Source organism: Anabas testudineus, chromosome 16 (genome assembly GCF_900324465.2).
Source record: "Anabas testudineus chromosome 16, fAnaTes1.2, whole genome shotgun sequence".
Lineage (NCBI taxonomy): Eukaryota > Metazoa > Chordata > Actinopteri > Anabantiformes > Anabantidae > Anabas > Anabas testudineus.
In genome coordinates this window covers 14,097,628-14,123,813 of record NC_046625.1, presented here as the reverse complement: position 1 = coordinate 14,123,813, position 26,186 = coordinate 14,097,628, and the positions used below count along the sequence as shown (strand labels likewise).

General features: G+C 41.8%; 1 protein-coding gene across 3 annotated transcripts in view; it reads right to left on the bottom strand.

Moving 5' to 3' along the window:
- Positions 1-26,186, bottom strand: part of ptprub (protein tyrosine phosphatase receptor type Ub) — a 136,796-nt gene that overhangs the window by 24,327 nt on the left and 86,283 nt on the right. For 2 of the 3 annotated variants that reach the window (XM_026370759.1, XM_026370761.1), the window contains exons 7-17: positions 24,170-24,463; positions 17,959-18,276; positions 16,039-16,148; positions 13,260-13,461; positions 11,610-11,712; positions 11,249-11,522; positions 7,099-7,135; positions 4,195-4,333; positions 3,308-3,331; positions 2,933-3,087; positions 2,031-2,218 (exon numbers count right to left, since the gene is read on the bottom strand). In XM_026370759.1, coding sequence (XP_026226544.1) covers positions 2,031-2,218; positions 2,933-3,087; positions 3,308-3,331; positions 4,195-4,333; positions 7,099-7,135; positions 11,249-11,522; positions 11,610-11,712; positions 13,260-13,461; positions 16,039-16,148; positions 17,959-18,276; positions 24,170-24,463 — 1,844 coding nt within the window. The remainder of the gene's footprint in view (positions 1-2,030; positions 2,219-2,932; positions 3,088-3,307; positions 3,332-4,194; positions 4,334-7,098; positions 7,136-11,248; positions 11,523-11,609; positions 11,713-13,259; positions 13,462-16,038; positions 16,149-17,958; positions 18,277-24,169; positions 24,464-26,186) is intronic. The other variant, XM_026370760.1, reaches the window with a different exon arrangement.

Here is a 26,186-nt window from a genome sequence, read left to right as displayed (position 1 = left end):
TATTCTGCAGGGGGAGAAAAACACTAACATTGCTTCTGGGAGCAGAACATTTGGAAGTTGCAAGACATGGAAGCAAAGAGCTCTCATTTGTTGTATCTCCTACCGTGTCTACCCTTTCATCTTCCTTCGCTATCCACTCAACCCTCCCAGACTCCCACCCCATAATCTGTTAACAGTGGACAGGGGACTCACTGACCAGAGCACGTCCAGAGACATTTAACCTCATCAGGCCTGCCGTCATGACAGAGGTCTACTTTGGACCCAAATGAGGATGATTTATTTCACATGTACCGCAACAGTGTGATCCGGATGCCTTCATAACCCTGTTAATTAATTTCAGTGGGCAGTGAGAAGGGCACATGGATGATGTCAGAGGAGAATTGATGGCCTCCCGCGCACTCTTTTTTCCACTGTGATGGTCTTTTAATATTCTTTTTGTGTGTCTACACTGCAAATCCATTTCCTTTGAGAAGAATGAAATGGATCAATAACACATGTAGCAGCTCCCACAATATATTTTGGAGCTTGTCTTTTCAAAATCCAGTAAGAGGATTACCAATTTACAGTGATATATGAGTCTTCTATATGACAGGTTTAAAGCTGCTCCCGGACAGAGTCTGCACTGTTTCTTGTATGTGGGGCTTGACATTAGTCTTTTCCACCATGATCACATCTCACTAGTGTGCCTTCCTCCCAGAATCATCAAGAACTTCCTGCAGCACCGTGTTTGTCCAGGGTTTCAAAGTTCCTAAGAGAACTTCTAGAACAATACTGCCAGGTAAGGTCAAGCACTTAATGCAGAGGAAAGCCTAGGTACAAGCCTGCCTTCCCCACCGGGGCACCAAGCTGTGTGCAAAATCTCTCCTAGGCTCTCTAGCCCTTTTCGTTCCATTTACTTCCCAAAGTTTATCAAGGCCAATGCTTACTACATCAGCAGCCTCTTTACCTCGTCAGTTCTCTCTGCTGCGTTTGGAGTGTCCAGGTTAACCAGGCATAGAAGTACATCAGTGTAGCCACTGTACCGGACCTTTCGGTGATGAGGGAGCTAACCCACAAAACATTGCTTTGTCTTTGCTTCAACCTCCCCTATGGCAACAAGCTCTGAGCAGAAATGCATGAAAGAATGAGACCATGAATACAAAGGGCTAAAATAAGTTTTTTTTACACATGGCGGGTGTCCTTAGCAGGGCAAGGAACCTCAACAAACCTGAGGGACATTGAGACACTGATTGCTCAGACACTGCCATTTCAACCCTAAAATGAGCGCCCCTGGCAACTAATAAAGACAACATGACAACTTGTGTTTCTGCAGGTACTACACAACAGTTTAGAAAACACTATTCACAGGAGGCCAGAGACATGAGGCATAAAACATGTTTTCCACATGGGAGCTGGCATACTATGTTATCACTGTATACAACCTCTGTTCAGAAACAAATAACACTTTCTTTAAGTCGCCTGTATTTGAACGTGTACTTTCTCACATTAAGCATAGAATTCAAGTAAGAGACTGAATTATACATGTGACTGCAGTTCGGCTCTGGTTTTCCCACGCTGTATGTTGAGGTTGGCAGATGCTTTATCAAAAGTGAACTACAAGTGAGACAAGGTTAGGCAGGCAGGGTAAGCGTAAGGGGGTCTTGCCTGGGGACCCCTACTGAAAGTAGGCCACAGGGATTCAAACCCCAGCATACTCCATGGAGGGCGGTGATGTTATAACTACACTATCCAGCAGTGTAATAGACCAATTGCAGTCATGCTGTTGAAGTTACAGTGAAGACCGGCTGTTAAAGAATTCAGTCACAGCATGAATTCAGGAACCGTATATAGTGCCATTCATAAGACTTGTGCAATCCTGAAATTTCTCATTTATATCAGTTCACAATACTTGACGCTAGATCACCAGCAGCAGTGCTGTACTTTGTACCGCTGTTCATTTTGAGCTCCCAGAGTGTAAGTAATGATGTCAAAGTAATACCGCAGATGTCTATGTTGCGACAGTGTAAAAGAAGCGTGTGCTGCCCTTTTACCTCATATTCCTGTTTAAAGCCGTAGCCCTCGGCAGTCTTCATCTGGTTGATGTGCTGGAGGAGGTCAGCCACTCGAACGGCAGGGTGCAGCTGCCCTGTGTGGTACGGGGAGCCTTTACGTCCACACTGGTGCCTCGGGGAGCTTCCCAGTAGGCTGCTGGCTTCATTCACTGAACTACGAGCATCACCTGAATCAGGGAAAGACAGGTTTGACTGTTCAGTGTGACTGTGGCTGAAACATTTATGTATGAAACTGGTTATGAATTAAAATATTTAACAATGCTTTAACACTTTTATTCACACACTGGTATGAAAATGTTATGTTACCCTCATATAATAGCAATATATAGCAATATTGATACTGACACATACAGCTTACAGTATGTTACAGGCATCACTTTGATAAGGTGTCTCTCCTCAAAGATGTCATCATAACAGATGTTATGTAGATTTGACGGTAGCTCTGTCTCAGATGACGTGTGAAGCAGACCAGGATCTGCTTCACGCCTACTTTACAGTAAACACATCGGTCTTTCCCTCTCTGCGAGACTGACAACATTAGCACGGAGATCAAGATGGAAAGTACTGACAACAATCACACATCATTCATTCTAAATATGTTACTTCACTTGCACTTCTTTCTCTTTTTTGCAGTCTTGCGAAATGTTTTGTGTACCAGCTGCCAGCAGTGAATAGTTCAATACATTCAAGTACTGCAGGATATGTTTCACATATGATCACTATCTTTCAGAATGATTCAGATATTTATGGAGTGAGTGATGGGCAAAAAGATTACAGTGACAAATGATGTGCTGTACATCAAGTTTTGAAATTGCATTAGGTAGCTGTAACATGCTCGGTTTGTGTACAGTACTGTATATGTGTGGGTGCACTTGTCTTACTTCGTGTGCCGCAGGTGTGTGCATCCATGAAGGAAAGAGCCATTCTTTCATCTTCTTGTAGGGTGCTCTGGTCTGTGAAACTGCGCTCCATGGAGCCCATATGGCTCTTCTCCTGTCGGTAGGTAATGGGTGTCTTATTCATATTGACTGGTTTCCTATTGATAAATAAAAAAGAAGATAGAAAGACAATTGGTGTACAGGAGAGGTGTTATAAGAGAAAAAAAGAGATGGAGACAGTCATGGAGGTAATAATTATGAGAAACAAGGAGAAAAAAGTGATAAATGCAAAGTTTTGTTTTTCCCCTTGAACTTATGACTGACATTCAGAGCACAAGCATGTATAAGATGGAAAAGCAAAGAGGTGGAGTCACTTACGGATAGTAAGAGTAGTAGTCCCTTCTGGTAAGAGTGCAGGAGAAGGAGAAAACAAATCAAGAGAAAGAAGAGATGTAAGATGAAAGCAATGTCAGCTGAGGGCAGAGTGCATTGATTACAGTGAAAATGAGCACCATGTGGATGTGGCAAGCAGGTGCTGACAGACCAAACCACAGCGAGGCAGAAAAATGTGTGTTTCCTTCAATTGAATATGTCTCAGTGTTACGCTTCAAGGGCTAGACCACGTGGCTTCCTGTCACAGCAAATTTAGCAATCAATTCTCTAAGAGTGGAATTCATGGTGGCTTAGCAGAGGAACCCGGACTAATGTGCAGAGTCGTGGTATCTTGCAGAATCACGCTGTGTCAGCAATTTAATAATGACTGCTGGAGCCCTGCGCAACATCCTATTTGGATAAGACGTTAAACCTTATTTGAGAATTGACCTCAGCTGCAGCTAAATGAATGCAGAGCTAAAGGTGTAGACGATCTACTGCAAACCTGTGGGATCATTTGCTAATAATCTGTAAAAGCACACCTTTTCCCTAGCAATTACCATCTCATTTAAGGGTCAGACCTCTGCTTGGTTTGCCTAATTAAGTGGCTAATTGATTTGCATCCGCCTTTAATTAAATACACTCTCAGATAGGCTCTGCAGACGAGAGTTGTTTGGTCCCTCTGGTGCACCGTGAGGGGATGAAAACAATGCAGCGCTGTTGGTGCAGGATTTTCCCCAAACAAACGTCATCTTCCAGAAAGTTTAGCACGTGTAAAAACGTGACCAATGAACAGCTCGGAAACACAACACACAGGGAAAAACAACGAGAGAGATATGATGTGACAATGAGGCATGGGTTGTACTCAACAATTATCAGAGGCAGACGTTTACCCTTTCTTAATGATGATGATGACGGCACCCAGCAGGAGGATGAGGACTACCAGACCTCCGGCACACACCCCAAGAATCAGACCCATCTCCTCAGAATGTTGGGAGACCCCCAGAGGTTCACGGTGATCTTTGCAGGCCGCTAGAAGCAAGAACACAGGGGACAATTCCAATACGATCGAGATTGATCCACATAATGACAACTTGCACTTTGACAAACAAAATAACTGCCTCGCACGCAAGACAATTTGGTGAGAGATTTTAACTGGGCATTTCGATTGTGCAAGATTTTTACTGACATTTACTAAAAAGATGGTCAATAGAGATGGAAAATGAACAGATAGAGAACTTACTTAACCAAGATTTACTGTACTAGTTACATTCAAAAATGTTTAAGGTTGTACAATGCCTTTGCAGCATTAGGTCCTTCCCCCATTTGATATTGCAACTGCACATTTTACTGGGGTACGTTTGAGGTGTATTTCTATTCAAAAGCGAATTATTTTTTCCCTACTCACAAGTCACTCACACAGCCCTGCTGTATAACCTCAAGATATCTGAGAGCTACTGAAAAGGTTGTTATCATAATAGCAGGTTATTCATTTCTCAGGCATAAAGCTTCATATTTATGTAAATGGCGCTGAGCACGGGGCCTTTCTTTGTCTTGTTCTAGGGGCCCACTGATCTAGTTTTTTTTTTTTTTTTCTGTGTGTGTCAGCCTGTCCTCCAGGCTTTGACAGCCCTGAAACTAGCCCCTCTGAGCCTGTTGGTACAGCAAACCAATTTGGAGAGCAGTAGAAAGTCAGAGCAAGCCTTGGGATAGAGCTATATCTTGCAGCCTGCTGGGTAAGAATCAGATCTAGGGCAGGGGAAATGAAAACAGAATCATGTTTTAGACCAACTATCTGTAGCTGTGGGCACTTTATGGGTGCTTTAGGACCCTTGTCTCAAATCAAGATGAAAGTAGGACAGTATCATTTCATTATGTGGCAGATTTTTTAATCAATCATGAGAGTATTTTAGAAAATGACTCAAGTTTATACAAATTGTTGTACTTGTAAAATTGCCGTTGTGGGTTTTTCAGCTGCAGTTCCTGTGTAACGTGTTCGCTCTGTGTGTGAGCTGTGAAATATATAAACACGTCATATGACAGCTCTGTTTCCAGTAGTGGTAGAACAGGGTTTAGTCAGACCGTAAATCCAAAGATTTTTGTGGTTTCATACACATGGACAGACTGTCCGCAGATGTCTTTGTGTCTGTAAGCTATTGTAACTGAAAATCAGAAACATTCAAGCACGTTTTGAGGTGCTCCATTCAAAAAAACAGCATCGACCACAAACTCAGCGGTCAATGTTTATTTTATGCCGTGACTTCATTTAAAATTACATCTACAGGAGGAATACCGGGCTACTCTATGTTGACTAAAATGTAGATGAGGAGGTGAAAAATCAATTTCAGTTTCCTGACATTTTGGACAGATAAGGTGGTTTTGCCACATTTAGCCTCGAAATTTCTATTAAGCCAAACACGAGCATGAAATAGATTTCCACATGAATCCATGCACCTGCCAGCTGCCTGATGGTGGAAATTGGCACTTAGAGGAGGAATGGAAGTCTATTGTTGTGTTGAGCCTGCCAGAGGATCCTTAATTAAACTGTCACCTGGAAGTTGAAATGTAATCTCCAGTTTTGTTATCCAAGCCAGAATCATTTGCCTCCACTTTGCTTGTGATGGGCTCCCTGATAATAACGGCTTAGGACCTGATGATGCGGAGGCTATGTTAATGGTACAGGGATCATGGAGATCACAAACAGCAACAAAAAAGGCTCTGGCCTGTCGCACCTTGAAATTGGAATCACCCAGGGGAATTTTTTCCTATGAATTTTCCTCTCAAGGTGTCTTTGGTTACATCACCCTGTAAGTCGATGATGTAATGCTGCTTAAATTGTCCCTTCTGTCCTTCCTATTTTTATTGTACTGTTAATATCTAGCTAGTTTAAATCTTCTATTGTGTATTTCTTTTTCTTAGTGTCAAAGAAAAGCCCAGGCGCAGTGTAAAGCCCTTTGCTGTGACAAAGCATAATTAATCAATGCCCAACCGGGTGTCAGTGTGGGGCAGATGGAGTGAGACGCTGAGCTGAAATGGCTGGCCTTGCCTTTTGGCTTTATGCTTGAGGAGAGCCTCATCTCTTTCATTTTTCACTCACAAAAAAAGGCCTTCACCAAAAAAAGACACCCCGCCAAGTCAATTTACTTGCAAGGCTCTGCTTACTGTAGCGGTGCTATGATAACTATAAATACATGACTTTTATTCACCATGATCTGACAGTGTACTATGGCACAGGGGTTCTCATGCCATCGAGACTTAGAGTCAATTTCTCTGCCCTTTTCATGTCCCTTTGATTCCAAAAGCTGAGGTACAGAAGAGGAGGGGAGGCAGAGCTTTCTCATACTGATAGGGCAAGGTAGCTCCATCTGGAAGTTTTGATCTGAAAGACCCTTCTAGACCGCGCTGAGGTCAAAATCCTCAGATGTAGCCGTCTAGTGTGCTGCTGATGAGAACAAAGAGATTGCCTTTCATATGGTGTGTCCCAGCGTCTGCCCCCAAACAAACAGGATGAAAGCCTGACCCCTCATCCCTCCCTGCTTGTTGCCCTTTTCTCTGAGGCCCACCGCTAAACAACCAGGACCATCACAGAGAATTTGTCAAGATGCCACCTCTGTACTCTGCAGGAAGGTGAGTAATGTTGCAGTACAGACTCAAGCAGGCCGCACCATGACATTCTTAATCCCTTATCTTAGAGCCGCTAGAAGAGCGGTAATATTGCCGAGCACTTGGAAATAATGCAGGAAAATGTATTCAAGGTCACAGCATTTGTAGGAGGGGACATATTCATGTTAAATTACCTTTGCGAGCGATGCGGATGCAGTTTATCCTGGATTCCTGAAAGACAAAGAAAACACAAACGTCAGAGGGGAGGGTGTTGCTTTGCATTCTGCATTAAACAGATGTGATAAAAGAGAAGACGGCGAGACACAAGCATAGATCACGCTGGAAATATGACTACAACAGATAAAAACATATTGTGAATGAATATTACAATGGCATATTTATTCACCTGTCTTTTAGTTTTTACAGACTCCTTCCTCTACTGTTTTTACTATCGGATTAAATACTCAATGGCAATATTTTTCCATACTCTAGTATAAGAACCATCATTTACTTTGTACAGACCAAGTAAATGATTCAGACTAGAAGGAATTACCTCTGAGTTAACAGTCCTATTGACGACGCGAGATTACAAACTATCTCAAATCTGAGAGCTGGCGAAGTGTTTGAGAAGCAGATTAGAGATTCTTGCTGAAGAAGAAAAGATGAGAGTTGAAAGCGAGGGAGAGCATAATAAAGAGGAAGGTTTCAGACCAATGCCCCACTATGAAAAGGAATTAATTTTATTCAGATTTCAGCTGATGACATCTCAGTGTTATGAAAAGGACCTTTGTCAAACAGCACTAATGAGATTCAAGACTGTAATCCAATTCCATCCTGCAACCTCTTGGAGGAGATGCATTATCAAATTAAAATTTACAGATGCTAATTCAGGCATTATGGGACAATTATGCAAATTTGCCCATTCAGAAATGAGCAAAAAAAAGCGCTTTCCTCAGACTGCAGTTAAATTGCTTCTTCTTCTTTTTTTTTTTTTTTCAAATTAAAATCCTTCTCAGGCTGACAAACACTTAAAACAAGTCCTTGGTCTGACGGTTTGGTATGAAAATATAACCCCAAAGTGGAGCCAAACATGCTGTCTGTATTTATATTTTGCTATACTCACCACACAGAATGCATATTTACAGCTGCCTGTAGTATTTAAAAGTTATTTTCTCACCTTTTATTTATATTTGTGTATATGAGATTGAAAAGAAACATACCAAACCTTGATAGATTGATCAGAAATCTGTTTTTTAAATGTCTATTCATTCATAGTCACATTATGCTTTTCATATTCTGATGTTACATATATACTTTTGTCAAGTTGAGTGTCCACATTACTGTCCATTGAGACGGTGTCTGAAGGGGTAGGGAACAAGTGCTCAAACTAGTTTTTATGCCATTTATTTGAATCTGCCTTCGTGCCCTTGAAAAAGAAATTGAAATACATTTTTTAATCATTACGAGCTTTGGTAAATTACGGCAGGCTACATTTACATGATATAGATGTAGATAACAATTAAAAAAAGGCTGCTGTGATGGATAGAAGTGCATTTTGTAATGTGCGCGTCTGAATTATTGTGCTGCCGTCTCAGAAGAAGAGTTAATTGGCAAGCACCAGATTGTGGGCCACACATCACACGTCTGGATGTGCTGTGCCAGTCACGCCAGAGGGGCTGGCGGTTTCTGGCAGCTTCAAATACAAAACGAAAAAACGCAAACACGCAACACAGGTTCCCACGGCGCACACTTAAGAATTTACAGAGTGTTTATGTGCGTGGAGCTGGGAAATGTAAGTGCAGATGTTGTAAATGGCTATGCAGTGGCCCGCGAATGACAATGTGCATACACAGTATTTCAAGCACCTCTTTAGATGGATCAATCAAAGCAATTAGATAAGCTTGACAAACACTCTCTGGATAATCAGCATGGGTAAAATCCAAATATTATGGCACCCATATACCGTTCAGTCTGTTCCCACTGATGCCACTGCCGTAGAGGATTCCGTGCAATGTTGCCCTTCTACAAACATACTCAAGACAAACACAAGCCTAAACAAGGCACACAGACCCTGCGTTATTATGCTGTACAATTAAATGATAAAATAAGTCGACTGACAACTCGATTTCCATTTTAATAAGGTGATCGGGGTGGATTGCCAAACATGACAACTCTATCAGCACTTCCATATGCAGAGACTCTTAACAAATGTTTTATCTGGGTGTTTTTGACTGTTGTCTGATGTTTCCTTCTTAGAAGAGAACTGCTTACAGCTTCAAGAGCAGCCACATATTTATTCTTCTTCTAAAATGACTGGACATAAGGTGATTATGTTTCCCTCCTCTGTTTACAAACCCAAAACTACTATATGCATTTCTCACAGTACATACATATGCAATTTATTTATGCTTCCATACAAAAATCTAATTTAAAATGCAAAAATTCTCTCTTTTGGCCTACATTTCTTTTGACAGTGCAAGCACAGCACCAAAATGTAAAAGACCTGATATGCATAACTGCACAAGGAGGATAAGAAGGAACACAAAATACAAAGGAAAATACATAATAGCAGACAACACATTTAGCTATTCTGAACATTTTCCTTTCGCACAGGCTGCATTACCTGCTTTGTTATGCTTTTAGAATTGACTTGAAATTATGTAATTAGTGAGTTTTCAGCTGCAGTCTTCAGGTGTCTGTATGTCCTGTTGATGGTTTGCAGGCCCAGCAACAAGCTGCCTGTCAGGTGTGCTGAACTTATTAAATTGGATGCTTTTTAGCTACAAAAAAAACCCTTGCACTTAAAAGAGAAACCAACAAACCCACAACACAGGTTTTGCACTGTGATATTTGCAACAGTGGCACCAGAACAAGGTTAATTTTGTAATTTTGCTTTCAAAGGTAAGTTTTGTTGATTTTTGACTAAGTGCAAATGTAGCCGCTGACCCTCCCAGCACACTGTTTCAATAAGAAGTATTTGAAGTTGTGCAGCAGCAACACAGGACTGGTGCCCAGATTTCAACACTGACTGTTACTGTATTTTCAGGCAATGGCAGCAGTGTTTGAAAGACCGGGGACAGTGTTGGCTGTGTGATTTGGCACTGTGCTCCACTCATTGTGGGTCATGATGCTGGCCCCCTGCCAGGCAAAACAAAACCTAATCCCATCCGCCAGTAAAGCCAGGCCTCCCCTATCTAATCCCATGCTTAGTAGCCTAGTTGTATGAAGTGCTCACGCTGCACTCCTTCCGTGTTTTTCTCCACTGAGTTGGAAAAAGATGCTGCTGGTGGGGATGAGCCACCAAGCTCTGTTCATGGGACGGAGACATCCAGTGCCAAAAAAGAAGAAGTAAAAAGTGACTTGATGACAAATTAATTTAGCTACTGACAGGACTCAAAAAATCCAACAAACCTGTAACCCAACTCGCACGTATTTATTCCCAGCTGATGATTGCAGAGCAGTACATTACCTACGGCAATATTGCTCAGCTACATCGCCACAGTCTGTGAATATTAAAGCAGCAGCTTTCTACCTCTGATCATCTGCACCTGTGCCCAATTATTCTTAAGTAATTGCCTCACCCAGGTAGCAGCTCTTCCTGTAATGGAATTTGGAAAGATAATATGGCATCCACTGGGTATGACTGGAGGCTGGAGGACTTTGGGTATTAAAAGAATGGTGAAATAGAAGGAAACACAGGGTGGAATAATGTAGCATTTCTCAATTAACAAGGTCTACAGCTAGGGTTCCTCAGAGTTTGTTATGTGGACATAAATGCAGAAATTTAAAAGCTTTAAACATGGTTTTGCACTACCTTGCTCTACAATCCGTGCTATTTTGAAACTATTTTTCAGGAGAATAATTAAAGGACCACTGTATGAAGGGCATGGGCTAACAGGACAAAAAGGAAAAGAGTAGCCCGATGATGGAATAGAGAAAGGATACATAATAAATGCCAAATCAAGTGCGTTGTTGACGATGAGTAATTCCAGCTTTGCTATCTGTAAGTAATGCATGCAAGTAATTCCCTGTTTCAGACATGCTTTGTTTATTGTGAATCAAAGCAGTGGGATATAAACATACATAATTTCCAAGTAGTTACACTGCCAGCTCAATGTGTTTCCATCCAACAACCCCTTTCACAGGATAAATACTCTTTCAAGGGTTATGAGCTCAGACAATGCCAACTGTCCTACAGCGTTAACCACATCATTAGTAAATACAGATACTCATTAACACCACTCACCACTGGCGCAGAATTACTCTGAATAATAATGTATACAGCCAGAGGATGAAGTGTTGCCAGCTCTGCTACATGGCTGATGAAAGTTTACAATCACTCACCCCTCTGAAGTTGCTCATAGCCTGGAAGTAGACAAGATAACTTTTTCGTGGATCCAAAGGGCTGTTCCAGTAGCCGTTGTAAGTGTGATTGTCACCCACGGTGAAAGGACTGGCCTCTGGCAGGCTGCTGGGGGGCAGCTCGGCTGTGTAGTAGTGTGGTGTGCCACGGGCCTGGGCCTCACCATGGGACATGGGCAGTGGGAAACACTCCTGAAGCCCCAGTTCCCTTTTCACTTTCTTCCCCATTTCCTCTTCAACCACTACCTGGTATGTACTGGACGCAATGTGGATGTACACCTTTAATAAGCAGCGTGTGATATAAACCGAGATTTGATATGAACATTTGAGATGCTTTCCTGACCTGACAGGTGCCCCTCTGCCTTGGGCTGGGCGCAGCAGGACAGTAATTGTGCTCTCTGTCTCACTCAGAGGGGATGGCATGTCTCCATAATCAAACGTGGGAGCTGCGGATGAACAGAAACACACTGACTTTACATGCCAAAAATAATGAAGCCACATTTACATACACAAACCCAGTGCTAATTTAGGCTACCTTAATTCAGTTCTTCCAAATAAACATGTTCAGTGCACTTGCGAAGCTCACCGACCGTTCAGTTTCAGCAAAAGATCCATCTCTTTTTCCACATAAATGGCTAACAGTGCTAATATACCCAATACCCACATCCTCATTTTCAGAGCGCTGTTTGAATTTCCCTTCTAGTTGTCTTGGATACAAGTCCAATTAAAAGTCATGGGAGTGAGGCTAAATTGAATGGGTTTCTCATTTGTAAGGATTTGGCTAAAGTCATGCTCTTCCCTGGAGATGTGGCGGCACATTTCTCTTTAATATCAGTAGTCAATTAGTGAGGAGAAGGAGAGCAAACTATTCATGAGGAATCGATGATTATCATATTAAAAAGCTGTTTGCTAATACCGTTGCGGAAAGGAGCTGCCATCAATTAAGGTGAGGCATTAAGGGAAACTAAATGTGCATTTGTTGACAGTAAAAGTCTACTGCGGTGTGTAGAACTAAAAGCGGGTTTGATGCCTGCTGCCAGATAGAGTCTGTTTGAAGGGTGATTGTGTATCAGCCACGGAGCTACACACATCTATATGCATATGTGCGTGTGTGTGTGCACAAAGGATGAAATGTGTAGTTGGATACTCCGCAGAGGGTACTGCTTGAAGATGCTGACAGTAGTAGCTGTTAAAGGTGTTCAGTGTTTGCTAGCTGTCAGTGCAGATTTGAGAGACACTCAGTGTAAGTGAATGTTCTGCACTGTGGGCCAGTCAGTGAAGGAGGTTGAGGATGATCTGCAAAGACTTTTGGACTCTATCTGTGGTCTGGATTTCTGCCAGCGCTCCTTCTGACATACAGCCAGTAAGCAGTGATTGCGCACTAAATCCATAATTAAACAAACGGAGCCTCTTTTGTAAATATATAGGGGCAGAAGGAGCTAGAGAGAGTAAATGTGTGAGAGACCAGGTGGGAGTGGGCTGTGCTACATGTTCCTAAGAGGTGCAGTCCCATCCCTTAACACGCACAAATACATCATTAAAGAAAACCGCAAACACTGAGGCTGGATTTCTATCACCAGTAATAAGCTCTGAGACTCTCATAAGTGACATTCTGGTCCCAAGTACGTTCTGCAACTTTCTTTATACACAACACACAGCAGTGTCCCCTCTCTTGTGTTTCTCTGCTTCCTACCAGCTAATTTATGTCTTGAGGAGTGTGAGATGACAGCGTGTCACTAGTTTGGAGAGTCAGTGGAAAAGAGTTCTTATACTCTGGGAGCAGCAGTTCCACCTCTGTGAGGGAAGAATGCTATCGAGGTCAAGAGGGAGAAAACACTGATCCTAATTATAGCACACTTTGGGTGAAGTTTAGTGTATCTGGCGCTACATCAGTGGTGGCATAGAGAGCAAAAGTTACATGGAGACGCTGCCTGTTCCAATTTCTGTTTCATAATTTTATGACATCTTTCACACTACCTTGTGCCGCTAATACCTGAGATGTTAGTGGTGATTTCGGTGAGGGCAGTCTGGCCAAAGCCCTTGGCTGTACGGGCACGGACGGAGATTAGGTAAGTAGTTCCAGGGTGGAGGTTGGAGAACATGTGGTAGGTCTCATTCTTCAGCTTTGACACGGTTCTTCTAGGTCCTGGTACATTAATGCCTGGATCAGAAGACTCAATACTCTGGTAACTGATCTGATGTGATCAGAGAAGAAAGAAAAAAACATGGTCACAGGGTAATATCATTAAAAATAGAGCTGATTTTACACTGCAAATTTCAATTGACAGCTTCATTTTAGATTTTGAAACTGGTCATCAAAGGTCACTGCATGCACAAATGGTTCTATCATTAGAAGTAATTCTGAGGTTTGATTGATATGATTCACATAATCACACAAGAATGTCAAATTAACTGGCTTCTCTAAATCAGTGCGCTCATGTCGGGTTATATTTTTGGATGAATAACGCTTGATTGGCTCTGTTATGGCTGAATCTAAATTATATAAGCAACCTGGAATGTTTCAAAAAGTATTGTGAGTAGTAAGCAATTTTCCGATTAAGAGATGCATTATGGCCGCAGAATGACACTATTACGCATCGTATCCAAATTATTAAATCAACACTTCTGAGGGTGAAATTGCCGTCCTTCAAAAGTAAAATCTTTTATAAAGTTTTTTTTTTCCTCAAGAGCTTATTTGCCTTTTCTGCACAGTACTCTCAAGAGAATTTCCACTTGTAGTTTCTGAAGTAGTGGAGAGCTAAATGAGATGACCTTACTGCAATCAGACAAGGGTGAGCATTTTAGTATATACATTAGAGCTGCAAAAGATCCACTTCATTGAAGGAATGAGCACACACCCTGTACACACACACACACACACACACACACACACACACACACACACACACACACACACACACACACACACACAGAGAAGATGCCACTCAAGCCAAACCAAACGCTGGGCTGATTATCATAAGAAGAGCTTTGTGCCTACTCATGCCTCCGCAGTGTGAAGATAGAATTATAAGCCATCCAGTGACTAAACACAGACAGACCTCTGTGTTTCCCCTAAAAAGGCAGACTTAGAAGAAGCCCGACAGTGCACGGAGCAGTGAGGGGGGCTCGCAGGACAGCATGGCGACCAATGGGTTCTGGCAGAGCGGTCAATGGTTTAATCTGAGAAAAATGGAGAGGATTTCTGCTGCTACGTATGAAGCTTCCTCTGTCTGTCGGAGGATTTCAACACACTACAGGGTACAAAATCCTGTGCAGCCTCCACTTTATATGTCAAACCACAAATCCTATTTAATAATATCCTTGAGGCAACATTGCAAGGGATGCCAAGGCAAGAAGGCTTGAGGATAGGTAGGCAGGCCTACTGATGCCTGACCACAGACATGGGGCATACAGTAAATATAAAATCATTATCAGAAGGCCTACAGCACAACACATGCATTCAAGCTATTTAATTATGAGGCAGGGCTCTGTTTTAATGACAAGTGCTAGTTTATGTGCACAGGGTCAGTAAGCGTTAATAAGCACAGCTCTAAATGGTTGGTTGAAGAAGATAAATGTAAAGCAGAGTGGTTTGTTGATTAATCACATGTCTGTGCTGAGCCAAGTGCAACAGTACGAGAAAGAAATGACTCATCAAAGAGAGAAGAAAATGTTTCTGTACTAGGCACAAAAAAGAGAAACCAGGCATATTTCAATAGCAGGAAAAAGCTCAAATGTTTTCGTGCTGGTTGACATTATCATTTTTAATATTTATGATGCCATAAATATTGACTCCTAAATGTTAATCAGTGTGCTAAACATTGATGTTCGAGAACCGAGAACCTGAGTTTCAATTCAAATTACCTCACAAAGTGCCAAAACAATACACTGTAAAGTATCTGTATAGGGTTTGTTACAGAATTGAAGATGATTGTTGAGTGTTTTTTTATGTAAAAATAGAAATCTGAACTCCTACACTGCACCATTTTCTGTGTGTGTAAATATTTCAACTAAATAGTTCCCTGAAATTCTCCACAAATATAGTGTCAATTACAACTCACAATACAATGCTCTGCTCGCAATAGATGCAAAAATCGGCATTTAAAAATAATTTAGTTTACCGCTTACCAATGACTGAGCTACTTAGCGATGACTTCAGTGATTAACCGATTTTAAACAAAGTGTCCTAGTGTCCACCAAGTGCATTAATTAGTCTTCATGCTAATTTTCTTTTCTAGTATAAAGTATATAAAGATCTCTACTGTCACAAAAAAAGCAGTGTCTTTATTTACTTGTGAATGGTGAATTGGCGCTGGCAACCACCAACTTTGCCGGCTCCAAATGTGAAGTCTATGTTTCTAAAACGAAGGTGCCATTGTTCCAAAAAATATTAAGAATTTCCTGTGGTAAATCTGTCACAGTTAAACACTGCTAATTGCGAATGTGCTGTGCGAGAACAGACCTTGAATTTACTGTAGCAACAGTAACTAAGGGGGATGGAGCTAGTGAAGCGAAAGGTCAATGCCATGCTAACTGGGCCATTTTTATCTTCAGTTGAAGATTGTGTAATATGAATGAAAGTGCTGCAAAGGCCACATACAGAATCGTTTGGTGAGATTTATTTCCAAGGTCAACAGTGGACTTTCAATGTCAACCAAAACATTTTTGTCACAACCGCTGCACCCCTAAAAAAAAGAGGCTTCTCCTCAAATCTTCACTTGTTCAAATGACAACAAAGAGAGAAATCCAGCAACGTGTCTCAATGCGCCCACCTCATATTGGGTTATAAGTCCGTTGGGCTCAACAGGCTCCTCCCACTTCAGGAAGATCATGTCATCGAGCGGGGTGAAGGTGAGCGACTCCGGTGCTATGCCTCCGGGAACTATAAGAAATTGTCAGAGCAAACATTTGTCAGGAAAATTGAAGTGCTAATCCCGCAGTGAGCCTCTCCTGTCAATATCACAGAAGTGAATGTCACAGTGGCTCGGAACAATTCACTACATGAGGCACTCAGACAGCCAGAGAGCAGCAGGCTGAGAACATCAGATAAGGACACAGTTAATTTATGAACTGCATCAATTATGTAACCACAACACAGACAAGAGATAGAAAATATAGGAAGGGTATTATAATTTCCTATCAGTCTCTGTCAGTGTTGAAATATACTGATGAATATATCAGATAATTGGTGGTAAACGTGTTTCTGAAAGGCACTGAACATTCAACTATAGACCATATTAAAACTTTCTTTTGGGCCATTTTGTTGCAACTACAATCCCTATGGTGTGCGTGAGCGCTGTAAAGAGGAAGACTGTTATGTGAGATTCAGGCCCGAGGCTAAAGCAAGAGTCAAGCAGCTGAGTCGACTGTTATTTTTTAATTGAGTTAGTCTGGGGGACAGAGTTGCTTATTAAGGCTTTTGGGAAAAACATTCACAACTGACGTGCGCTGTATGTATATACACAGCATGTTCATCTTTTATCATTTCATAGAAACGCTTTCTCTCTTGCTTTCTCACTTCACTCTAGATATGTATCTATCTTGTTAAATATATATATCTCTTTCTGAAAAATCTTGTTTGTTTTGATTTTTTTTATGGCAGAATTGATTTGTCCTTCAGCTGCCACGCTGACAGTGTGCTATGGCACAAAGGAATAATAGAAGATAAGAAATAAGCACAAAATCCTATCTCAGCGTTGCCAGAGTCTCAGATATAATGTTTTCTCTTTTATGTTATTTTCATCTGAAAGTGAAGAAGGATCTTTTGTAATGCTGATGCAGCCTAAATCAGATGGTCACCCTCTTTGTACTAATGCATTAGATAAGGATAGAGGAGCTGGCAGTGTTAGAAGTGTTTTATGTTTAAAGAAATTAAGCAAATATGAACCAAAGCTGATTAATATATGGATTTGTATATTTTAACTATTAATGGTACTGTAGATTTATGTCAAATAACGGAAGTCTCAGCTCTGGATATACTCTTTCCTGACATTTACTGTAAGAATGGTTAAACAATATGAGGTATTCTGGTACATTTTAAATGTCACACTCCTCGAAAACAGCTTAAAAGATGTGATCATAATTTAAGAAGTGACAATTCCGGTCTCTGACTCGAAGCTTAAAAGAGCAAAATGTACATTGGAGAGCAACCAGTTCATTTATACAGATTCTTTTAACTTATAAAGTTGTTTCGTGCTAGCATTTCGTAGCTACTCCACATTGTTCTGTTCCCTAATGTTCTACATACATACTTTAAGGAGGGTTTAGTACAATAGTACTAATGACAACTCACATGGCACATGTGGCACAGAGGACACACTGCTATTTGATGAGGGAGTCAAGCCAAAAAGATTAGGAACCACAGATTTGATATTCATGTACCATGTATCATATTTTAAAACCTTCTCATTTCTTTTTTATGTGAAATCTTGATCTGAAAAGTATCTAGAGTTGTCAAATAAATGCACTGGAGCAATAAGCTAAATATTTCCCACTAGAATGTAGGGGAGTAGAAGTATAAATCTGCAAAAAGCAAAAGTATTCAAGTACGTTACTGGAGTACAGTAAATTTCATTAATGATGAAGGTGAGAACCAAGCAATGAAACATAATGTGTACATTGAGAAAGTCCAATCTGTAGTGCCACTTTTGCATTTCAGTGCTCTCTTCTCTGTAACCTCCTCCGGGACTTACTGTCCTCCTCGGTCTGGAAGGTGACCTCTCTGCCCTCTTTCTTCCCCTCTGGGTTGGCCAGTGACAGACGGACATGGATGCTGTGGTAGGGTGGCAGGTCACGCAGGGTGAAGCGTGAGGCATTGTGTTCCACTGCCAGGCACTCACGCACGGTGGTATTGTGGCCTCCGCCGCCTCCCGCCGTGGTGTAGCGGTAGCACAGCGATACTGAGTAGGTGTGGCAGCGTGTCAGGTTGAACGCTAAATTCTCCCACTGCAGGGACAACTGTCTGGGCTGGATATCTGTAGCCGTGAGGTCCCGCAATGCGCGCATTGGCTCTGGGGGAAAAGTAATATGATTTAGGAGAGAAAATTAGAAAATGTGTAATATAAAAAAAAAAACATTGGCAGTAACACAAGTAATGTCATTCGAAAAGTTCTACAGGCTTAATAAGGGATTTTATTAAATGAAAAAACACATAACTGGTCTTTATTGTTTAAAATTTTGTTTCGTACAGAGCCACCAGAAAATGACAGTGTCACTTTATTCCCTGGACTATCGCAGCAGTTTTTTCAACTTATTTCCCTCCCACATGCTGCCATATTGTACCAACACAATATGAGGGTCAGTAGTTTGCTGTGAGCTCAACACACCCACATCCCCCATGGCAGAGCAGGAGCTCACGCCAATTGTACTAATTAATCGGACAGGCTGCTGGTTGCCACTGCTCTCCTACCAGTCCCCACCCCAGTGTCAATGAACAAATAGATGATCCAGTAGTTAGACTTCTTTTCCCTGTGGTATAATTCACATACAAAAATGGCAGCGCTACGCAAGGGCATCCACTTCCGCTGGTCACTTTTAGTGCTGGGTCATGGAGATGGCCTGTCGCATATTTTTAGAAGGCCCTGAGTTAATTCTGGTCACTGCCGGGTTAACCCTGACTTTCTCTGACTCAGACTAAAAGAACAACAGCTCTGTCTTTGAGATCCTCCTCAAACGTAATGGCTAGCTGAAAGATACAAAGAGCCTCTATACACAGAGGCACAGAAAGCCAGTGTTCGGGAGGACGTCCGAATCTGAGTTAAGCCAAGGACATCCTCTGTATCAATGGAGGCATTTATCAGTGGCCATTATTAACACAATCAACGCCTTTTTGTCAAGCAATATGCTGCATAATGTATTGTATGGCTTTATTCCTTTAATAGGGCATGTTGAGTAATGGGCCAGGGAGGCAGGGAATGACAGCAGAGATATGGGGTACAGGGAGAGATCAGTAGAGTTTGAGGTTACTGGCCAAGGTCTTCATTCGTTCGCTGACTCGCACAGTGGGATTCTCACTGCAGCACAGATTAGTGCAGGGAACTTAAATGAGGCAGCTAATGCATCACTGAGCAGGGGCTAATGCACTAAAACAAGAATTATCAAAGAAAATGGATTTGAAAGGTGCTCTGTAGCGGCGCAAGGACAAACGACTACACAGATACATGCACATTTGCTGTACAAAACAGTCCTATTTATCCCATCTTTAAATCACTCACTTATTATCGCTTTACCTCTCACTTCACTCTCTCCTTTTCAGCTTTAAACGTCAAAACACACATAAATAAATATACTAACACTAGCAGATACAACATTTTTTATGCACTTATTACTGCCGGTGTTAAAGCAACTCTTTTAAAGTGAAATTCAATGACACTTCCAATCTATACTGAAGGCTTCTGCAGTCAGCTGCTTACTCTTTCAATTTGCTGTCTGGCATCTCATACAAAATGGAAAAATGACCAGGGCACTGATCTGAACCTCACCCAAACTAATGTGACTGCAGATTAATGGGTGGGCATAATCGCAAAGTAGTAGACTGCACCCAGCAAGAAATGTTAATGTTTCATTGTTCAGTGTGACTGAGGATTGTCTTAATGGTGCAATTGATAGTCTGCACAGTCTGAGAGCTAAATAAAGAGAGGCATTTAACTGCTGGGCTGATGAAAGCGCCGCCAAAGAGGCCACACTGTGTTCATTGTGGGTTTTCTCAAAGTGGACATTTGTGCCAGCCCCTTCCCCTTGCCTCGTCTTATTTGTCTGTATGCCATTGGTACCCATTCTCTGGCACTCTGTGGCGTGAAAACTGCAACTGCCCCACCATGGCGAAAAGGCCCATAGCACCATGTTGATCCTTGGAGATTGGAAGTTGGAGTAGATGTGGCAGGTTCAACTTTATTATCTCCCCTAAAACTGTAACATGGGACAGCAGCAGGACAGAGAAGAGCTGCCTTAGATTGCATGCATCCTTGGAGGGGATCTAGACTGACTGTGTCAGATGGGAAAACTAAATTTATACAGACATGCTCAGCTATACCCAAGTGCAAGGAAAAAAGAAAAAAAAAAAAAACACAAGCACACATAAATCCAAAAACACCCCAAATGTGCATGTATAGGGAATTCTGGCTCCAAATGGAAGACATGATAAACGACGTGCCAAGAAAGGCAAAGCACTTGTGTTTCTAATGTGCCTAATTTTAGTCAGGGTGCTTTGTTGGCTCCCTCTAACAGACCACAAGCATCATGGGCAGGGGCTTTCCAGAAGGTTCAGTGACCCAGCAGCAGGTGGAAGCCCATTAACGTGGTTTGGGGACCACCTGCAGTACAAATGCTCGCCTCTCCTCTGTGATTTACTTGAGGGGCTTCAAGCTGTGCTAATGCACCGTGCTGATAATCACAGCAATGGCTCATCAAGCACACCTGGATGGCCATCAGAGCCAGGCGGAGACCATGTTCACATTCACGGCCATTAGTTTTACAGCACCTCACGAGGACAGCCCAGCTCCGCAAGGCTGTGTACGTGTACGGTGTAGCTGGTGAGCTAACATGTTTCGGAAGGAGGGAGATATTCAGCATGACCGTGCAAGAGTGAGATTAGTTACAGTGGCAAAGCACAGATTCGGGTGAGGAAATTTGCTTTTCTCCTAAATACAACAATAGCCCGAACGTGTCTTATGTTCACTGGATAATTACAGGACCACCCCCCTAAAACAACCCCACTATCTATAGTATTTTCTCATGCTTAGACCTAATAGGGCCAGCGCCAAGGGGGGAACAATTGGGAGTCAGTGGTAGAATTTGGGGTCAGTAGGGGTAGTTTAGACCAGATGGTCAGGTCAGGTCAGGTCAGGGGAGCTCTGGGCACCAGGTGGTGATTAGATTCTCCAAGACGGAGAGATACACCGAGTGCACCGAGTGGAGGAGGTTGCTGCTTGTTGGCAAATGCATAGCACATCAACACGCCCAGATAAGAACGTGCAAACACTGATCACGTCATGTAGGAGTCAATCAGATGCAACCGCTCTACAAAGAAAGTACCACACTAGCTTTGGAGCTATACCTAAAAACAGAAGACACAAAAACAGACTAAATTAATTTCACCTATACTTCCTCTGTATTGAACTAGTACTGCATCTAAATGCCCTGTTTAACACCTCAGCAAACACAGCAGTATTACTTATCCCACACATGGGTGAACAAGCTAATGTCACAGTGGTTGAAATGTAAATACATCATTAAAGGCTGAGTTTAGTGACTTTCACAAACACTGATACCGGCAGCTGTGAAAGCAATTTCCGTACGTTGTGAATCCTCTCTCGCTTCACCTCTCGCGCATTCACTTGCCTCTTTTTTTTAACCGTCTCACTCTCTCACTTTGAAAAACTACCACTATCTTGCTCCCACATACACATGCTCTCCCACACCACAGACTTCCTATCCACTCTTCTTGCTCTTGCTATCGACTTGTTTTAAGAACTTTTATACTGTGAATGTTCTGTGTCTCTCAAGCTCGGGAGGGAGGTTGGAGCCGAGTTCACTCATAGTGCCTGATGAATGAGGGGTGTTGCTGGCTGTTGGGAGAAGAGACTAGCTTTAATATGTCATTGGAGAGAGGAGCCAGGGAGGCTCTACTGGAGCAGAGTAGGGAGATATGTGAGGGATGGTGTGTGGCAGGAAGAGACCGTTGGGCATAGAAAAGAGTGATGACCATGGAAGACACGACTGCCTTTGGGTAGCACAAAGCTCTCCATTTCGTCCGCCTGTGACTACGATGCACACATTGCAGATGCTGCCAGCAGTAATGACTGGCTGCATGTCTGTGTGAGCATCTGCATCACGGTGCTCTTTGTGCCTTATATGTACAGCATATGTAACAATGAGCATGGCTGCAGCCGGCTAGTGCCTGGATGTTATTGGTCTACACTGTCACAGATGGTGGTTCAGATAAAAAAAGCCTGATGGGAGGACATTTTTACAAGGATTCTTATATGTTAATTTAGGTCATACTTTTTGATCACAGTCCACTGCATTTTTTTTTTTTGTTTGTTATTTATGTCCAGAATTCTGGACATAAATATATGAATGAATATATGAATATATTCTGCAAGTTAAAAACATCACTCATTCATGTATGTACAGAGTATTCACAGTATAAAAAGTGATACAGTACAAATTACTGTATCCACAAGATCCAAAAGCGATTACACAATTACTTTACAATGTGTATCTGTGTGTGTTTTGATTGACATGTCTCCATCACTGTCAAATTGTAGTCCATGTATTGCACTTGCCGAATAAAATTCCCATCTTTTCCAGGAGATACCAGACGAGCTTTAGGCTAGCTATTCAAGTCAGCCAGCTGTTATCTTTTAAATATCCGTCACACCAATATTGCAATGCTGACAGCAAAAAAAAAAAAGTCTAGCTTTTAGATTTCTCAGCTCCAGAGTTCAGAGAACGCCAATGATAGGGAACGTTTTTTTTTTTTTTTTTGTCTGGGATAAGTATTTGCAGTGACTGAGTCGGAACTTGTCTATCAGCTCCTCTCTGATTGAATTTTAACAGATTATCATGACAGATGGAGCTCCATAATGTAAGACTTTCTGAAGTTACAGTATGTGGCTGCATCAGTGCTCTGAGCTGTGGCTCTCTGGTGGAATGACTTCATTAAGTCCAAAGAAGACAAATTTAGATAGTGCTGTTTTTTTATCTAGATTAAATATATAATGTACTATGTAATGTAGAAAATCACAGAGCAGCAACCTGTTACAGGTTGGATTGAAGACCCTGCTGCTCCATGCTGGTGGTTTCTAGTAAACAGCCAGGTGCTCTGCACTGCATCACCTCAACACTGTAATTCCCCTAAGTGCATAGCGGATGTTGCATAATGGGTCCTTTCAGTGCAGCGCTTCTACCTTATAAAAAAAAAAGAGACACCTCATTTTTGGCGAGACAAACATAAAACTCCAAATGGGGAAACAACTGAATAGGCTGTTATCTCTATACACACGATAACATGCTACAAGATCCAGATATGGGTATAAATTCCCGAGGTATGAATGATGTGAGCGATAAGGCAGACACTACTGATTAAGCCTAAAACAAATAACATATGGCTGAAAGCTGGGTGGTGTGTTTTCACCTTGCAATGCAGCAGCAGCCACCACCATCCAGTGTATAGCAGTTTGAAGTAGCAGATGGATGGGGATGTGGATATTTTGACAGTTGTGTAAAGTAAAGGTGATAGTCCTAACTGCAAGCAGCTATGCTCTCAGCTCTATTCTCCAAATTATGGTTTCTGTCTCAGATTTTTTATCGTTGTTTTGATACTTTAAGGCTCCTAAACAACTAAAAATTTTAAATATGAGAATAGAAAAACTAACCGTAACATGTCACAATACTGTAGATCTCAAGCAAACATGGAAATGATTGGGAACCACTGTTTTAGGTAACTATAATCCCTTCTATATTAAAATTGCACCTGCTGAATTTAGGCCAGAAATAAACAGCTAGTGGGGCTGCATTTAAAACAACATCTCCCAGTCACAGTACAAGTTTACAGCTCAAAAGAATAAACTGAATGAGTAAACAATCTCTTTACTTACTTTCTTTCTTTTACAGTCTATTTCCTTCTCAGTGTTTTATTAGCTGTTTTATTCTTTGTTTCCCTCACTTCATGGAGCTATCCTGAAACTAAACATTGCTCTCAGTGCTACTTTCGGTTTAATTAAGGATTTCTCTGCTCTGAAAATGATGCTTTAGCAGGCTGCAAACACACACAACTGTTCACAACTGATAAAAATATAGCAACCAGGAGGCCACATCAGAAGCTAGAGACCTACTGTATATATATATATGAAGCACTGCATAAGGAGATCACATCCAGTGTGTTGAGATCCGGGAACTCACCTGCACACTTGGTCCTGCTCACAAGAGGTGGTCCAGGAGGGCCAGTTCCTCCCTCTCCTGGACGAGTCAACAGCACACTGATGTGGTATTCTGTGTCTGGATCCAGGTGCCACAGTTTATATGTCACCATGTTTACTCCGTGAACCTCTGACCACGGAGACTGGCTGGCGCGGTACTCAATCTCTTTCCTGATAATGGGGCCATCTCCCAGGATAGAGTTGGTGTTGAGCTGGATGATCAGGTAAGTGGAGCCAGCACGTAGCAGCTGGGGCGGCGCAATAGGGGATGGAGGTACTGTCAGAGGAAATGAAAAACAGTGGTTTTCGTTTTTCCTGTTCGAACACGGGGTAGTATTGGTAAAAGCTTTTGCCAGTGGGCGCATTACATCGCTTCACAATTGGAGGAGGCAAAGTAGGGGTATTCATTTTACTAATTAGTTGTATGGCCACAGATTTCTTATCATGTTAAAGCTCACCGTGTCTTTAACGAGTTCCTAAAAAGACTGCAGGATGTGTGCAGGTCAAACTGCGTTCAAATAGCCGATTAGTCATACCTATTAACAGAGCATTCAGAGCATCGCATACATTTTAACAAAGTGGTGAGTGAAAAAACAGCTGTGCGTGCTGCGCATTGAATGTGTATGATCTTTCTAACTGAAGGATTAGGCGCTGTACATCTTTTTCTCCAACTTGGTGTTCTGTCCTCACAGCTGGCCATCATGATGAAAGACGAGACTCTGCATCACTGTCGGTAAAGATTACCAAAGCAATGATTAATTCCAGAGTCCACCGGTCAAATGTCACTTACTGGCAGATCCAAGCCACTGAACAATTACACGGCAACAGTGTGAGGGAGGGATGGGAATGCAAAATAATAGAGGACAGAGCATGAGAAAAGATCAGAGTTAAATCTGTAGCTGTGACTAATCCTTCATTCCTGCAGAGGCGCCTCTGTCTTTTATGGCCCTCCTCCCTGTGGGCTTTCAACATTACCAGCATCTCACCTCTACTCTGCACAGCTTCCTTAACTTAACTTATCTATGGCTGTCAGAGACTGCACATACAACCATAAAGGCCTAATTTAGGTGACAGGTGAGCATACATTGGGGTGACATTTAAGACATTTCTGCAATAGTTCAAGTTTACAGTTCTAATAAATAAGCTAGAGTTTGTTTTTGTTTGTTTTTCTGTTCATTTACTTTGTTTATTTTACCCATTTTCTTCTCAGCTTATTATTCATTGTGATTCTCCTTGTTTCCCTCTATACACAGAGCTATCCTGAAACTAAACATTGCTCTCAGCACTACTTTCTCTTTAATTAAGGATGTTTCTGCACTGAGATTTATGCTTTACCAGGCTGCAAGCTCCCCAAAACAATATCCCTAAATATTCTCAGAATCACAATGTAACAACCACAGGACCACAACAAAAGCCAGAGATGTGCAGCACTTAAAAAAAAAAACACTAAATATGTTTTTTTCGCTACATGTTAGGTGGGTACATGTATGTGGACAGATTGCTATCCTGCATAAGGCAATCGGAAGATTTCATCATGATTCTTGCAAACAATCTATGACCCTAAAACGAGTTTCCTCCTTAGGGAGATGATCAGGCTTTTTTAGTGGGGCGGTGTGGGAAAGTGATTTCTTAAAAGTATTGTCATGTATGTGTGGTTGCACAAATAACATCTTTATCCTGGTTGTAAAAAGTAAGAAAAGCAATAATCACACAAACACAATTTACTTGTTTGACAAGAGTAGGAATACGTTCAATGGGATTTCACGGCCTTCCATTATCTGATTCCTGGTTCAAAGACAGCTTCTTTTCAGTAAAAGGGCTCCATTTTGTCCATTTTGAAGTGTGTAACAATCCTACAATGAATCAAGGCTTCCATATTAGTCAAAAGAATTTACGACAGACTGCATCAGCCTTTTAGAAAATAACAGTTAGAGCACACAATTGAGGACAAGCTGAATGAGAATCTTTCACATCCTTATTTGCCCTGCTCATCTTCCCTT